This window comes from Lepidothrix coronata, unplaced genomic scaffold, assembly GCF_001604755.1.
Source record: "Lepidothrix coronata isolate B3197 unplaced genomic scaffold, Lepidothrix_coronata-1.0 Scaffold2, whole genome shotgun sequence".
Taxonomy (NCBI): Eukaryota; Metazoa; Chordata; class Aves; order Passeriformes; family Pipridae; genus Lepidothrix; species Lepidothrix coronata.
The window spans coordinates 3,927,038-3,943,877 of NW_016690182.1; the positions used below are offsets into that span (position 1 = coordinate 3,927,038).

Sequence of the window (16,840 nt, forward strand, 5' to 3'; positions counted from 1 at the left end):
TGAATAGAGAATGATACATAAATGTTGAGAACCATTCAAGTGGGTTTTGGTTTTAGGTGTTTTGTCTGTTTTACATAAAAGCCATTAAGAATTCTGACTAGCAGCTGACAATTTCTGCTGCTAGAAAATGCTGTTTCAAAGGCAATGAAATCTTTGTACCTTTCCTTCACCCCTTTTACCCACAAGGTGTGACACAATAGTTTTGATCCTCTCTTTCATTCAGTTCAAATACGTATTTTCAATCAAACTTACTTTATATAGACAACAAGAATGTTGTCAAGGACAAGAGTCTCCTTCCTCCTTCTCCTCTCCCCCTCCAGTTTCTTCCTACAATGAATATGCCACAAGATAGATACCCACAGTACAATTTCACTAACATTTAGAGATTTGGTTTCCTTTCTCTCAGAAAAACCCAGCTGATTATAGCTAGATGCACACCAGACTGCTTGCTTACAAAACAGTCAAGAAAGAGCCTGACTGTTTGGTGCTTGGTGTTGGTGTGGATTTTTGAGGGCATGAGGGTGAGGCCTCCTCACCCCTCTTCAAGCAGAGCATAAGCAGTTTGGTTTTCTGATATACTGCTCGTTGTCTAAGTTTACTCGTCACATTGTCCAAGGAATCTGGAGTAGTGTAAAACTCTCACTGTGTTCTCACTTTCAATACAGACATTGCCTTCCCCATCATCTCAGATGAAGGAAGCAGAGCAGTCACTGTGATGTGCTACTCTGCCATTGCACTGACCACTTTGTACATTTGTTAAGAAGATGGAGTTTCCTATTGCTCCAGCAGAGTGATCATTTTTGTGCCTCATTATTTCAAACCCTTTTCACTTCATTATAAAAACACCATTTGCTGGAGCTAAGGTAAGTAGCACAATAGCATTCCAAGGCAGTATGAATTAATCAATACACCCTCTACAGCTGAGGAGTGCAATGTCACTCTCGCTGGAAAGGTGCAGGTTTCATTTCAAGCTGCTCTCCATCCTTCTAATTAACCACTTTATAACTCATCTTCTACAAAAAGCCTCAGCTCCCAGGTATAAAAACAAACACCTCTGTTGAGAAACAGCTGTGAATATAACTGAAGTCAAAACAAAATAACCCATCTCCAGGAGAAAAAAAAAAAAGGAAAGAAAAAAGTGTAGTGAAACATGTTAGTCCCTACTCCATCTAGAATAGTTATGCTTGACCTCCACACACCTGCTATCTTCTGTACAGTGTTCTCCAGCCTCAGGTTCATTTATTTGATCCTGCAAGAAGAAAGGAAGCCAGGGCCAAGAGAGGATTCCTACCCATCCTCTTCACTGCTTAACACCCCATCCCACTGCGAAAGAGCATATTCAGCTTCTAGCCTGGCACTCACTAGAACTCAAAAAGACAGATTTTTATTTCTAAGGCCACTATTGAACCAGGAAGCTGGCAGGATTTAAGGCTCCTGATGCCATTTCAGCTTCACTGAGTGACCTGTGTGGGCTCTACATCAAACACCCAGTCCATTAGCTGTACTTAGAAAAATTTGACTTTTGCTCTTAAAATAGGCTGCTGTGCTCCACTGTGTCTTGTGACTGGAGATAATTTCTACCACCCACCCAGAGCAAACCAGACCGGTGGGAGCCAGCAGAGCCCTGGGTTATTTGCAGTAGGAGCTGCTTACCAAGCTCCTGTACAGCCCCACCAGCAGTCATCCTTTGTCACTCACAGCCCCTCTATCCATGCAACTTGCAACTCAGCCTCTAGAGCTGAGACAAATGTCTTACAGCAAGAAAACCAGCCCTGGTCCTTTCCACTTCCAGTACATTATTTTATGATATAGAAGAGGTCAGGCCCGTTTATCTTAGAAAGTTCCTGTTCCCACATCCTTTTCTTGTGTTTTGGTTGCCAAAGCCCGGCCACGGGCCAATGATTCACAGACGTGTTCTCACACAGCTGTGCCCTGCACAGATCTGGTCTGGGGTCTTTTAGAAAGCACTGCAGAGCTGACAAAAGTAGAATAAATGCTTTTAATGAGGAAATTTTGTGCAATTTGTTAATTTACTTTGTGGGAATCATCCTTGTAGACCAAGACTAATACTGTGCCAAGAGCTTTATGCATACAACACTGCAGTTCATTCTGCATCATGCTGCTAGTTTTCCATTGTAATTTAATGCATGGGATTTTATCAACAGTCTTTCAACAGCAGATATCAAGCAGTCAGAATGAAATGGCTTACAACATCTCCTACTGGCAAGAGTTTAGATGTCTGTTTGAAAGGCAGCTGGAGTTAAAATATGACAGGTAGTAGACTAACCATACCTTAACAAAGGATGAAGCTTTCAGACAGTTCTTTCTCTCCAAAAACACAGTCAGCTTCTCTGGGGTCTGCTTTGTCTACCTGTTAGAAAGGCTTGTAACAGGGTATTAATCCAGCTCTTGGGTCTGGCTCAGAACAGTGATAGTGCTGAGCGCAGGCTTGGGAAAAGGCAACGCTCTTTTGACTGAGGTGAAGCTGGCTGGCTGGCTGGCTGTTATTTACTTTCCCCCTTCAGGAAGATATTTGGTAAAAAACAAATGTAATCAAGACGACAGTCCACTGACCACCTGGTAGATGGAAAGCAACTCAGCTTTAGAGTGCTCATCAACCCAGTGTGACCACAACATGCTGGAGCACTGCAAATGGAGGGAACAGAGCTCAGGATACAAGAGGCTGCTCCATCACACAGCACAGACACACATACCCCATCTTTGGTTTGTAGGGCCAGTTGCCCTGTTTCATCCTGGGAAGGGTCAGAGAGCACAGGGACATCTCCTCCCTCCGTGCTGGGCTGGCCACGCACACCCAGCCCTGACACCTCCAGAGCAAACACACTTTGCTCTGCAAGTGCAGAACGGCAGCTTTGTCAGCTGAGGAAAACGTGCTGGGTTTGCTGCAGAGCCGTAGGAGTGCAGGCAGGCACAAACCCCGTGGCTGCCTGCCAGCACATAGAATGGAGACTGTAAATGCACAGCACTGTCCTCCCCCAGCTGGGATGGCAGTGACACCGCGAAGGCAGCGAGCAGGGGCTGGCTGGGACCAGAACAGCCCACTTAGTCTGAGAACAGCTCGCAGAGGGATGTCTTAGCCACAACAGGCCTTCAAGTGGCACTCTGGGCAACCCTCCCTACAAATGGGAGGCATCTGTGTAGCACATTAATACTCAAGGACACACAGGCACACACCAGGCAAGATATCTATCCTGCTAGCAATGCCCTTCCTGATGCCAGACAACATCAGAGCTACTAAGCTGAAATCCAATTTTAATCCTTTTGTAGAGTGAGTTCACGTAAGTTCAAAAGGGAGCTCTCTATCATTGTTACAGACCTCATCTCCTGAGACAAGGTGAGGCAAGTAAATCAAGAGAAGTATCGTTACTAAAGCATAGGAGAAATTGGTGTATTGGGACTGAGTTGGTTTTCTAACTACAGCTTTGATTCACCTATTTTTCTCAAGCCTGTCTCATCTGTCAAGCTTTCCAAACCGGTACCATTTCAATGTCTAGCTGAGCAATAAACCTTCCACTGTTCCTCATTCAGCTTCATGAAGCACTCAAGCCTCTACACTAAAAGCTGTGGTGCCACATGGAGAGAACAGATAGTTTAAGTTTAATGCTCACTCTCGCTAACAGTCATTTATGTTAATAGACATTTTTGTTCCTTGGAATTAATCTTCCTCTGGGTTTTTGTTTTTTTTTTTGGTGGCATAAATCAGGACAAATTATTTCCCTTATAATTTGGAAAATTCTTTCAGATAATAAGAGCAGAGAAAGACAATCAAAAGCACTTGAATTACCATATCCTAATGAACTACCATTTGTCAGCTGAGCCAGGGTGACTATTTCCTTGTATGTAGCAGGAAAACATCAGAAAGGCTTGAGGCTCCTCTGTCATCGACCTCAGGAAGGATTAAAACCATTGAACATCTTGCAGAGAATTCTGTCTATGTTCAGCCAAGTTCCGGAGTAAGGTGTGCATGTGTCAAGCACAAGAGCCTAATAATTCAGTTGCAGTGTCTTTAATGCTATCGTTGCAAAGGGAAAGAACATTTTACCAGAGCAACAGAAGTCTGAGTTTTCAACATTGCCTGAAAATTGACAGAAAGCCCTACCCACAGGCTTTCCTTCAGAAGTTGCAAAGACCTTTCACTTTTCTTTAAAACTAAAAGAGCTTTCTGCTGTGCCACTTTCATGTCCTGTTTTTCACCATCTCTGCTCTGCCTACTCCTTCTGAGGGCTCTCCTTGCTTCCTTTCTGCAGATCTGGGTTCTCTTTGAGCAGCCTTTCCCTGTTCTAGCAGTTGGGAGAGGAAAAACACACTCCTCCCTTCTTGTCTCTTCCCATTCCCCATCAGCAGTGCTTCCCTCTCTGCCCAGCAAACTGCCAGCGTGGAGCTGCCCTGTGTGTCAGGGGAAGAGCTGCTCTCAGTGGTGCATCCTGTACCTTGGGTAGGTGAGACAGACAACAGGAGAGCTGTAGTACTGCAGATGTTGGATGGTTCTGCTCCTAAATACTCCTGTAGTCAATCGCTAAATATTGTGCAATAAATACAGAATAGACTCATTGCCCCATACTGAAAGTTTTGCCCAAGATTTAGAGATCCTACAAAGAGTTATAGCACAGGAAAGTGAGGCCATCTATCCTACACAGGAGCATTTCCATTCACGAGAATTACAGGATCACCACTGATAAATAAAACAAATCTGTTAGTAGAGAGTTAGGTGACCTTAAGAATATCACCTTTTAGGAAACTTATACCCATAAAACTCAAAATTAGTGGGGTTAAAAGGCCTCACAGGCTTCCTCTGAGCCAAGTCATGAATGGAGATGAAGCACTGAGAATATTAATTTCCATGAAATTCACTATCCTGGCTATATTTCTTACTGATTTAAGTCATTTCTTAGAACTGTTATTTTTTAGTGATTATAATCTTGCAGGAAACCAGCCATAGGGCAGAAGGGACCTTATGGATCACTGAATCCAGCCTCCTTTTCTTGAAATTGTGCCATATATTCCCACTCACAAGACTTGGAAACTCAGGCTTTAAACTAGCAAGGCAGCCTGTTCCCAGAGCTCTATGGATATGGCCTTGCAACATAGTGCCCTGATGCTTAACTGGCTCTGTTGTGGCTTTAGCAAGTTTTATAGAATTCTTACTGTCTTTACAGCTCTACCTGCAAAGCACTTCAAAAGATTCTCTGTTGAGACTTACCACAGTAAACCTGCTGACTCCATAATACAAATTCAAAGTAATTCCAGGTCAAACCTTTAATCAAAGAGACCTCTGTAAGCTTCTTCTCACCCTTATTAAAGAGATTTACAAAACCGTGAAGGAGGTTGGAGAGTTACTGATGTGCCATTTAAAAAGGCTCCATTAAGATTTGGGTATTTTTATCTTTTAGAAAAAAGCATTTGCAGATTATAACTCTAAGGAGACAATTATAAGAGCATTCTGAGAGTCTTTTCACTTGATCTATAAGAGGGAGAAATGGTACAGCAGAGTATAGGAAAGAAAATACACTGCCTAAGCCTTTTTTCTTGAATAGGATCCTAACTAGCCATGTCACAGCTGCAGTGAAGTGTCTTATGTTCCTGTGATTTATTACTATAAGGGCCACATCATCTGCCAAAGTGTGCTTGTAAGAAATTAAATGGTTTCCAAAGGAAACAGTAGAATAAGGCAGATTTTAGATTTGCATTTTTACCCTGATTAGTGTCTGTGAAGCTCCTTTGAAAACTTTTGTAATAAGCACAAATACAAAATTATTGTCAAATTCAGTTTGAATTTGGGAAGGTTTCAGGAAGGAAGCCCAGTTACCCACAAAAAGAGATGAAGAGAATGTTTACAGGAGTGAGAATGCAGAACATTACTGAAAGAGAAAGGAAGTGGCAAACTTCCAACATGCTGAGCCTTGGACCCAATTGCTTTGTGTCTGACATGATGAGTTGTTCACAGGCCTGAGTTATTCCATCACCCTTTTAGCTTAACCTTGGACACTAAGCCTCAAATCAAGTGTAAGTAACAAATTAAGGCTTGATCCTGCACTCTCAGTTCCCTTTGACTTCAAGCTGAGGAGGCAGAACAGTACTAAGATCTATATTAATGTTGATCATGGTGTCATTCCTGATGGACAACCAATTAGAAAAAACATCAGAGAAGAAAACTGCCACAATTAGCTACTGCAGACAGACAATTTGGGACCACAGCAGAAAATGAAGCAGCAATATTTTCATTGATCCCAATAGCATCTGAAAACCTCAGAGTCAGCCTTTCCAAACTTTTTTGCATAAGTGTTTCTGCCAACTTGTATCAACTTCTCAGTTTCAAAGGGACAGAAATTTAACCTCACAGTATTTGTTCAGAGCTGTAAGATTGCTCTGTTTTCCTGCTCTAAGTCATCAAAACTGAGTGCAACTGTAAAGAAGTCCCAACACTTCCACCAGAAAGACCTTGGGAACATACAATGTGAGTCTATTACACCTTTTTTTTTTCCATTGAAGTATGGAAAGGGCCAAAACAAAATACAAACACATGGAAAAGGAAAAGTATGTAATAATCTAAACAGATTGGCAGGCTGTAACACTGGGTATTCTCTGAAGAATGACCAGAGGTTTACTACTACTAACAGGCCAAACAAACCTCTTGGTCAGTATTGATTTGACTCATGTTGTATAAAACACCCTAACAGTAGCAGTGAATAAAGACTGACATCTTGCTGGCCTAAAGAGGGGACTGGATTTTCAGATGTGTCAGGAGGTTGCTGATGAATGGTATATTTCTCTTCCTATGCATTATTCCTACAACCTCACTCCAATACCATGTACCAGAGCCTTTTCCTCATGCAGAGAAGCCAGGTAACACATGACAACCCATGGAAAACATTTCTGACAGCTTCTTTGACAGATGTTCAAGACACACTGTTGGCATTCTATTTTTCACCTGCTTGGGATTAATAATTAACCCTGATTCAGCACTGAGAATCTTCTAACTTTGTTCTGATTAGGAAAAATCATGTTCAACTATGAGATGACTAGTATCATTAAAATTCTATTTCAGAGAACTGCTGTTAAGCGATAGTTTTGCTCCTCAAATTAGGAGAGAGGATTAATAATTGAATCCAAAGACCTAGTTATATATATTTGGTGGGTTTGTTTCATATTAGGAAGAATGACTTGAGCAGAAATCCATTAAAATTTTTAGTATTCCCATGCTAGTCTAATTCTAAGCTTTTCTATTAAGTAGCAGTCATAATGGCATTAAACAACTTAAGCAGCAAAAACAGCACATAATTATCACTTTAAATTTAATCTTTTAGTGTGCGAATAGATACTGTACATCACTGACAATTCCTAAAGAGATTTTTCTATTCCTTCATAGCAGCTTCACAGCCTCTTGTACTGATATAAGAGACCCAAGCATGTATAATTTTTTCCTCAAGAAAAAATCCTCAGAATAATGAGATAGCAAAGCCCAGAGGTGTAGCAATCAGCTACTGCTTTATTTACTTTGAGGTAGATTTTAAGATATGAGCAGGAACTAGGGCACCATCACCCATGGACCAGCATATCAGCATCCCAAACTGTGAGTGTACTCTCCAAATTCTGAGCATGTCAGATATGGCACACATTAAAAAAAAAGTCCCACACAGAGAGTATAAAGTACATGGAAGCTCTATAGAAATGAGGGGAGAAGAGAGAAGACCATGCAGCACTGTAGCATCCCCTCCCTTGCCTCTCAACAGGGAGGTGCTGCCAGTGTGAACAAAACCAATATTCACTTCACAGCACTGCCATCCTCGGTGCCAGCCCTGCAGGGAGCCAGGAGCAGCACTGAGCATTGAAGGCTCAGGAATCCCCCAGGTGCCTTTCTCCTGGTGCCCCTTCCCACAGGATTAAGCCTCTGGCACACTGTAGATACACCACAGTGCTAAGGAGCAGTGGCACCCTGGCACTATGCATTTCTACACATTTGCTAAAGGGCTCCAGAAAGGCCCACAAAAGGCAGAGCACAGGAGTGCTGTGCTTTAGTTGTTGACAGCAGAGCCTCTGCAAAAGGCTGCGGTGCAGCAGCTGCAGTAGCAGAAGGCTGTGCAAGTCACAAGTCTAAATACAGCCCACTATTTCCAAACCCAATCAAAGAAACCTTACACAGGCCAGGCTGAGCCCCTGTGAGGCAACACAGCGCTGCCAACATCTGTTTGAAACAGGAAGAGGCTGAAATCTGACACATCACTGATCTCAAACTCGGCAATCTCAGACCTTGTGCGCTCTCCTCTCTTGCCTGCAGTCTCTGCTTCTCGCTGCTCCCGGGCTATTGGCACTGCTCACATCCCTGCTTCCCCAGAAAGCATAAAGCTTCTACACCTGATCACAGTGTTGGAATGACAGCAGCCCCTCCTACACAGAACAAGCTTTCTTTCAGGGGTCCTCAGCAAACACTTCTTCCCCCGCTCCAGGACCAGGCATTTCATGTCCGTGGTGCATCTCCTCTCTGATAAATCACAGATCTACAGTTGCAGCACAAGGCTCTGAGTTCTGCTCTAACATCGTTAGTAATTCCAGTTTGTTGCAAACACATATCTAGCAGACATTTTTGTCTCTGCACATGCAACTCAGGAGTCTACTCTTTCAACATTGGTATTGGAAAGCAAATGTCTGCTTGGAGAATCTGATACTTCAAAACCTCCATTTCCTTGGTAAAATGAAGGGATGTCAACACTTGGTACAAGAAAGCATCTCATGGAAGCTACAGACATTCAAGCCTGTCAAATGCTCTGCTATTTCCATCCTTCCTCTTTCTCCTCTTCCCTTAGTGGGCTGATATCAACAGAACTTCACAGATCTTTCCATCTAGTAACAATAACCACTTACTCACCATAAGCCCTTTTACAATAAACACCATGCCAGAAACTTTTGTGTCTCTCCAGGCTGCACGTCACCAAACCAAGGCAATGTTAAAAAATTTTCTCAGACACCAGACCAGAATTCCTGTAAGCCAAAACACAAGCCTAGTCCTGTGCTGAGGCTCCACAAACTGTCCATAAATCACATCAAGGCAGTGCCAGCAGAGCAAGGTTCCCCTTCTGGTTTCTCTGTGTGCCACAGGGCTGTCTCTGTCCCTGCTGCTCACAATGGTGCTTCTTAGCTATGCAATCTGACCCTGAAAAGCCATCATTTGAGACCATAATTTTCTTCAGAGGGCCTTTTTCAAGTAACCCCAGAATGACAAAACCAAGCTCCTTAAAGATGCAGCAAAATCACTTCATTACTGTTTCATGCACTTTATTTTAAAGGCCTATTAAGAACCCATTCTTTCTGGTAGAATGCTATTTTCATCTCCACTTTTTTTTTCCTTTGGGAGCTTGAATATAAGACTTTCCTATCTCTGCCTTTTTTTTTTCATCTGTTTCTATTTGATCAATGATAATTCTTTTTTTCCTATGCTTCTAAGAGAGTTGACATTAAAATGTCTAATTCCTATTCTCTTTCTGTTGTATTTGTGCATCAGAGTCATTCACAATGGTGTCAGCTCAGCTCTGGGCATTGTCTCTGCTAGTTCAATTCCAGCTGAATTGTTGGAGCCAGCAGGACATTAGCATTCACTTGATTGATTTAGCATATCCAGAGAATAAGATGGGTTTTGCATTCAGCTACACACATGAAAAACTGAAGAAATTATAAAGCAATCCAAAGTTGGTAAGTTCTTTTGGAGTCACATATGTTTTGCTTCTCACATATCTTCCTGTGCTTGAGGGCACTATGTAAATAACAGCCATTTCAATGCCAAGCCCTTTCTTGACAGTGCTGATGGAAGAAAGAGGAAAGTGATTTAAAACTATTGTTTAACACAGTTAATCAATTTAACAGATTTCAAGGCTAAAAGATCATATTATGCATTATCTCCTATAAATACAGGAGAATTTCATCCTGTAGTTCCAGAATTTTGTCCAACACCCAGAGAGAACACTTTTTCAGAGGTAAATACTTCAAACTGAGTTCTGAAATTAGTATTAATTATAAAGCCACTTTTTGGCTTTAAAACTTGCTTCCTTAGTCCAGTGCCTACCCCTGTGACAAGATCTTGGTGTTGTATGTGGCTCAGGATGCACATGACCTACAAAGGGTTCAAATCTTTCCAGATTCCAGATTTTGAGTGTGAAACTAGAGTGAAGAAGAGGATGCAGGGCAAAAATTTCAGAAGGGGTGGTTAAAGTTTGGCTCAGGAATCCATTTTCCTCCAAAAAAAATGAGTAGGGCCCTATGAAGGGAATGAAGAAATCTGGCTTTATCTTCCTGCTAACTCGAATCTCCACCTGACTATTTTATGACTTCAGAACAAGGATTCCCAAATCTTCCTACAACAGGACTGAAAACCTCAGCAGACACGTTTGTTCGATTATGCCCTTTATGGGCTGAATGAAACAGTGGAAGGACCGGGCATGTGACAGAACAGTAATACTTGGTCTCTTCTTAAAAGCTCTTTTCCTGCACTGTGTCTGTTGGTTCCAATGGGCTTTCCAGCTATTCAAGGTGAGAGTTTGCAACCTTCAGACCATAACCACACTTGACTCCCTCTTCTGATAGGATCAGATGGACAGGTAGAACCTGTGTGTTTTTCAGTAGCTTCAGCATTAAAAATATATGGGGGACGTGACAGCAAAGTCAGCTGTCCCAGTTCAAACTTACCTTTGTATTTCTCTGAATTGCAGAGAAATGTATCTTCTGATTAGGGGTTCTTTCTATATGACATACAGCTCAGCTGGTGTTTTAACTGCTCAGAAACACCTGCAATAGCTCTGCCCTGGCTTCAGTTACCTGTTCTGAGTGTGTCTGTGCAGCTCTGGCCCAGCCTCCCTGCTGCACACGCAGAGAGACAGATGAGTCTGCTTCTGAGACAGTGGACACTCATTTGTGATCATTAACAAGCAGTCCCCATGAAAGATGACAACTCATGTGTCAGCTGAAACATTTCGCATTAATTGGAGCAAAGTTCTTATCAAATATATTTTGATAATAGCCAATCTCTCTGGGACATTTTGCACCACACAGTGAGAGCATGTTTTATGTATTTCCTTGGAGGCAAGAAAGAGCACCAGAAGGCAAATGCAGCTGCAGCCAGCAAAGAAAGACAAACAGAAAACAGCAGGGAAACAGCTGTCTGTGGAGACAAGCAATGAGCCATGGAGCTTGTCAGCTCTGACAGCAGTGCAGATCCTGGCACAGGTCTGCAGGTTCCAAAGGCTGCTATTTTTCCAGAGTGTGGTACAGACCCTACAAAGGATCAGTAGGAAGTAAGGGATGAAACTGCCGCTAACAAACTTCTCCATGGACAGCAAGTCAGTACTCAAAGCTGAAATCTGGTGATATTCTGTATGCATACATGAGTGCATGTTCTAATACAAAACTAAAGCAAGGCCATTTGCCTTGGTCACTGAGTTTTCCTGGTTCACTCCTACCGTGTGACTGAGCTTTCCTCACTTAACTTCCATCTTAGGTCTGGCCCTTCCTTAGCTATGACACTTGGCTGGTTCCCAGACGATGGCAGAATGACTTCAAATACTTATCTCCTGAAGTTCTTAAAAACAGTTGCTTGTAGTAATTTGAAATGGAGAGTTTACAGGAGTACACATGTCTAAAGGAGCTCCAGAATACTTAACAATGGCTGTTGTGAGACCTTATGCATTCCTATGCCATTTCAGTCCTTTTAACACCAACCAACAATTTCAAGCAACAGAGAAGCCAGATAGTCTCTCTGGGTTTCTAACGTGCTTTACATGATGCTTAGACTTTCTCTTCACTTATCTGCTGCTGGATAAGAACAATGTCGAAAAGACATTAAAATGACAGTCAAGATCTGTAGCTACATTAGTCATTCTGTCAGAACACGGGAAAGAACCTCACTGAAGTCATGCAGGAAAACAATTTGTTGCAGCATCAGCTGAAGCAGCGGGTCGCAACTCACTCAAATCTCTCGAAAGTACACGATCAAGCAAACTGCTGAAGCCCTGAAAGCCACAATTGATTCTGCAAACAGGAGATACATAAAACAAACTGAACTCGCCTCCAGTCTCTGCTATGTGATAACAATCTGAGTGTCCACCTATTTTATACTGTAAAAGCAGTCAAGTAGGAAAATATAGGATGAGTGATGTTCCCTTAGTGCAGTGACAGAACTACCCATACAAGCTGACAGTACTTTCTGTCACCGTGTGTAATTGGTGTTTAGTTCCACTGAATGGAGCCATTCTGGACATGCACTGATCCAACCAAAGTAACTATTTTGTAGCCTTTTTACCTGAACCTTGAGCAATGCATCCCCAGGCCCAGAAGAGTTAAGCAATTGATGGTCTTACAGATCTTTTTGCCAAAGATAACATCCTTAAGCCTTGAAGTCTACAGTACAGCCATGAGCCTAAAAAAAACATCCTTACCTGAATAACTGAGGCATCTGAGGAACCCAGACAGATGCCAGAAAATCCAGAGCAGCTCAATTGTAAACTGACTTAAAATCCACTAAGTTCATCCAACCAGGGCATACCTTACAATATAGGGAAAACCCACACAGGACTTTATCCTAACCCCTGTGGTGGCCTAAGGGTACACCACTATCAGCTAATAAAGAGATAAAACATGTAAAACCTTTCTTTTTTTCCCCAAGAGGGTGGTGGAAAAGAGATCAAACTGTTGGTCAGTGATGCTTTTTCAAATCAGGTGTCACCTGTAACTTCTCAAGAGACAACGTGTAGAAAGGGATTTGGACAATCTGGAGCTCAGGAACAATTATCACTAAAGAAAAGAAAGAGTAGAAAATAAGATTTTGGCTTTACTCTAAATATTAACCATATTACCATGCTTGAAGCACAGTTTATTGTATTATATTGTTATGTTAATTGTATTTATTGGAAATTTAGGGCAGTATATCCATGATTTGAACCTGGATATACCTGAGCTATTGATATACCTGAGCTATTGATATATCTGATATCATATGATCCTGGATATACTGAATATATTTGGATATATTTGGGTTGATCCTGCGTATGGCTTAGCGCCTTTGTTGGGGTCCCTCCTCGGAGGCACCAGATCGAGCTGTTTCTGTGTTACCGTGCCGTGAATAAACTGCTTTATGGAACGAGACATCAGAGACTCTGCTGTGTGAGGAAACCTGGGGTCGAGCCGGTGAGGAAACCTGGTCCAACTGTGCGAGTGGGGTGTGCGGGGGGAGCCAAAGCGGGGGTACCTCGGGTCACCGGAGCCGCCGGTGTGAAGGGGCTTCGGTCCCAGCGGTGACAGTGTCCGGCGTCGGGAGCGTGGCTCCCAGAGCGTCTCGGGGACGGTCAGACTGGTAAGTTTCTTTAACAACCGCGCCGGCACAGCAGGGTTGGCGCTTCTCCCCGGGGGACACCTGAAGGGGGGCGGGCGGGGCTCCGCGAGGGCTCCGCGAGGGCTCCGCGAGGGCTCTGCGAGGGCTCCGCGAGGGCTCCGCGAGGGATGCGGTACCCCCCTGCTCTCCGCCAGACGGCGCCCCCGCCCCGGACGCGCGCGGCCCGCGCTTCCGGCGGCGCAGGAAGGCGCGGCGCGCGCGGCTCCGGTGAGCGGGGCGGGGGCGGCACCGGGGCCGGGGGGACCGCGAGGGGCGAGGGGGGCCAGGGGGGCTCCAGGGGGCTCCGGGGGAGGAGCGGGCGGGGCCTGACCTCAGAGAGCGCTCCCCGGGAGCGCGCGGGCCACGATGTGGCGGCGGCGGGGCCGGGACCGCGCCATCCCGGCGGCTGAGAGGGGCCGGGGCACAAGGCTCCCCCCGCGGGTTCTGTGGTACCGTTAGCGGTACCCAGAGCCGCGACAGGGAACCTCTTTATTACCACCCATTCCACCGGCCCTGTGCTGGTGCGGGAGGTCAGGGAACTGCAGCTGGGTTTGTAAATTGGAGAATGAATTAGAACCGTATGGGCTAGTGCTCTGCTGCACTTAATTCCTGTAAGGTCTCACGGTGCGTCTCTTTCCTAGGAAAAATGATTTCTGAAAGCAGCTCCTTCGTGAAGGGCATGGTGCTTGGAGGAGCCTTCTGCATGTTGGTTACACTGCTGGGGCACATCAAGGTGGGGCACGGGACCAAAGCACGGGACCACGAGCACCATCACATCCAGGCTCCTGACAAAGAGGATGTCTTAAACCTTTCTGAGGGTGAACGTATGGAGCTTAGTAAAAGTATCCGTGTTTACTGTATCATCCTTGTCAAACCAAAAGATCTGGGGCACTGGGCTGCAGCAAAGGAGACCTGGAGCAAGCACTGCGACAAGGCAGAGTTCTACAGCTCTGAAAATGTCAAAGTGTTCGATTCTGTGGCCCTCAACACAAAAGACATGTGGGTGATGATGAGAAAAGCTTACAAGATAACGTATGAACGCTACAAGGATGAATTCAGCTGGTTCTTTCTTGCGTATCCAACAACATTTGCTATTGTTGAAAATCTCAAGTACTTCTTGCTGAGAAAAGACCCCTCTCAGCCTTTTTACATCGGCCACGCTGTGAAATCTGGTGACCTCGAGTATGTGGATGGCGAGGGAGGAATCGTCTTAAGCATCGAGTCACTGAGACGACTCTCCAGTGTTCTTGAAGACCCCAACAAGTGTCCGGAGCAGGGAGGTATGATTTGGAAACTCGCCGAGGACAAGCAGCTGGCGATCTGCCTGAAGTACACGGGGGTGTTCGCCGAGAACGCGGAGGATTCAGAAGGGAAGGACGTCTTCAACACCAAATCCGTGGGCGCCCTCATCAAGGAGGCCATGGGCACCCACCCGCAGCAGGTGGCGGACGGCTGCTGCTCCGACATGGCCATCACCTTCAGCGGGCTGAGCCCCAACCACATGCACGTGATGATGTACGGGGTGTACAGGCTGCGGCCCTACGGACACACCTACAGCGATGCCCTCGTGTTCTTGCCCCCGGAGGGCTCGGACAACGACTGAGGTGCCACCAGGGGAGGAGTGGAGTCGGCTCATCTCGCGACACTCGTTGGTACTGACGCGTGCCGGTACTGCTGTACAGGTTGTTTTTGCACACTGAGGGTTGGTGAAGGTCAACTTCAAAAGCGGAAGGAGAAATTTTTTTTTTCTAAATCTTTTATACAGAAATGCTTCTTGGCTTTTGGCAGAGCCGGAGTGAAATGATAAAAAGAAGTTGTTTATGTTTATAATGAAAGGGAATTAAGTTTATAGGGGGGGTTTGTACATGTAAATATTTATTAATGAAAATTCAAATGAAGTTTAGTCTACTCTTACAAATATATTTTTGCAAGACTTTGATTCTCTCAGTTCTTCCAGGCATTTCTAGAATGTCTTTTTATCTTTCTAAAATATACCAATAAAACTGACTACAGATTCAGTCTCTAAGACTAATTGTAAGATGTTTCTTTTACTCTCAACTACACAATAGCTTGAGCTCCGTTGTTTTATCAGTTGCTGCTTTATGTACAGCCTCCTAACGCAGTAAGGAATTATCAGGAAGCAAGGTGGCAAGAAATCCTGTAGGAAGTTGCAGCATAATCATATCAAGTGCCCTTTGGACTGCTGTTTCTAAGCAGACAAAAGAAAGAGATAACTGTATTTGAGTAAGTATTAATGTGGTCAGGGAGCCTGTTTGCACAGGAGTAATTGCTCATTTAAAACTTCACTCCACCTATAAGTGTATTAGAATAAAGGTTTGGTGTTACTTCCACTCATGTTAGTGGTGCTAATAGTGTTTACAAGGAAGTAGATGGTTAATTGTCGGTAAAAATGTAGTGTAGATACATTTACAGAGGCTTTTAACATGACGATGCAGAAAGAACAGCACTTGCTTGCACTCCCACCCTTGGAATTTTATGTGACACAGGTAACACAACAACCTGCAGAACTCCCCCATACTGGGGTTGGTGGGGAGGTGATGGGGTTTGGGTTTGTTACAGTTTTGGGGTTTGGTTTTTGAGTTGGGGTTTTTTGGGGGAGTGGGAGGAGGGCACAGGGGTGGTGGTTGTTTGGGTTTGGTTTTTTTGGTGTTTGGGGTGGGTTTTTTTTTTTACAACTGAGGCTCAAGTTACTGGGTCACACTCCCTTCCCCTCACAGCATGTGCAAATAAACAGCACTTCAGTATTTACTCCATTTAGAATTCACTGACCTGACATGGGTGTTTCAAGACTTAAGGAAGGTACTACATCTACCTGCTACATCTGCGACTATCACAGGCTTTGTTGGTACTACAATATTCATAAAACACTGGAGAAGATGGTGTTATCTCACCTTTAACAGACCGTTTGTGACACCCCACCCTGAGCTGCAAGGGGGCAGGTGGGAAAGTGAAACAGCTGCTTCAAATTGTTGAGAATATCCACATCTTGTTTTTTTTTGTTTTAAGCATCAGGTCCTTCCTTTTTGACAAGAAGGGTAAGACAACTGTTGAGACCCCCTGACAAGCTCCCACAGCTCAGCTGTTTCAGAATGTGTAAAAGGTGAGGCAAGATGCACCTTCTCGTCCTGTCAGAGCTCAGCTGAAAGAGCAAGACAAATGTCCATGATTGCTGCTAAAACCTATATAAAACCTGTATTTTGATGTTTTGCTAAACTGATAAACAATTTAAGCCTGATTTGACTTGTATCTTCTTACAGAATAATTTATAAAGGTTAGACCCACTGTTGGGAATACTTTGACAGAACCAGATGAAGAAAGTAAAATTTTGATTTCAGTGTTTCTGATATTAAAGACAGTTCTGACCCCCCCATAGAAACAGCAGTCATAGGAGAAAGGATGGCAGTGGACAATTCAAATGAGAATAAATCTCATTTGTCACAGATTTGA

The 16,840-nt window shown here is 44.0% G+C and overlaps 1 protein-coding gene and 1 long non-coding RNA gene across 3 annotated transcripts in view; one reads left to right on the forward strand and one right to left on the reverse strand.

The window, feature by feature from the left end:
• The window catches only part of LOC108498128, a 111,302-nt gene extending 97,808 nt beyond the window's left edge, over positions 1 to 13,494 (reverse strand). The window contains exon 1 of the long non-coding RNA XR_001875076.1: positions 13,250 to 13,494. This is a non-coding gene — a long non-coding RNA (uncharacterized LOC108498128). The remainder of the gene's footprint in view (positions 1 to 13,249) is intronic.
• Positions 13,267 to 15,975, forward strand: C1GALT1C1 (C1GALT1 specific chaperone 1). 2 transcript variants are annotated; one of them, XM_017816457.1, is made up of 2 exons: positions 13,267 to 13,354; positions 14,014 to 15,975. In XM_017816457.1, exon 2 carries the CDS (start codon positions 14,019 to 14,021, stop codon positions 14,973 to 14,975), a length of 957 nt encoding a protein of 318 aa, XP_017671946.1. In that variant the 5' UTR covers positions 13,267 to 13,354; positions 14,014 to 14,018; the 3' UTR covers positions 14,976 to 15,975. The 2 variants fall into 2 exon arrangements, with proteins under 2 accessions (XP_017671946.1, XP_017671939.1); XM_017816450.1 differs by lacking the exon at positions 13,267 to 13,354 and adding an exon at positions 13,555 to 13,600 and having other exon boundaries at positions 14,014 to 15,974.
• The last annotated feature ends 865 nt before the right edge of the window (positions 15,976 to 16,840 follow it).

Excerpts from the sequence above, each read along its gene's own strand:
- C1GALT1C1 (XM_017816457.1), top strand. The coding sequence starts at position 14,019 with ATGATTTCTGAAAGCAGCTCCTTCGTGAAGGGCATGGTGCTTGGAGGA.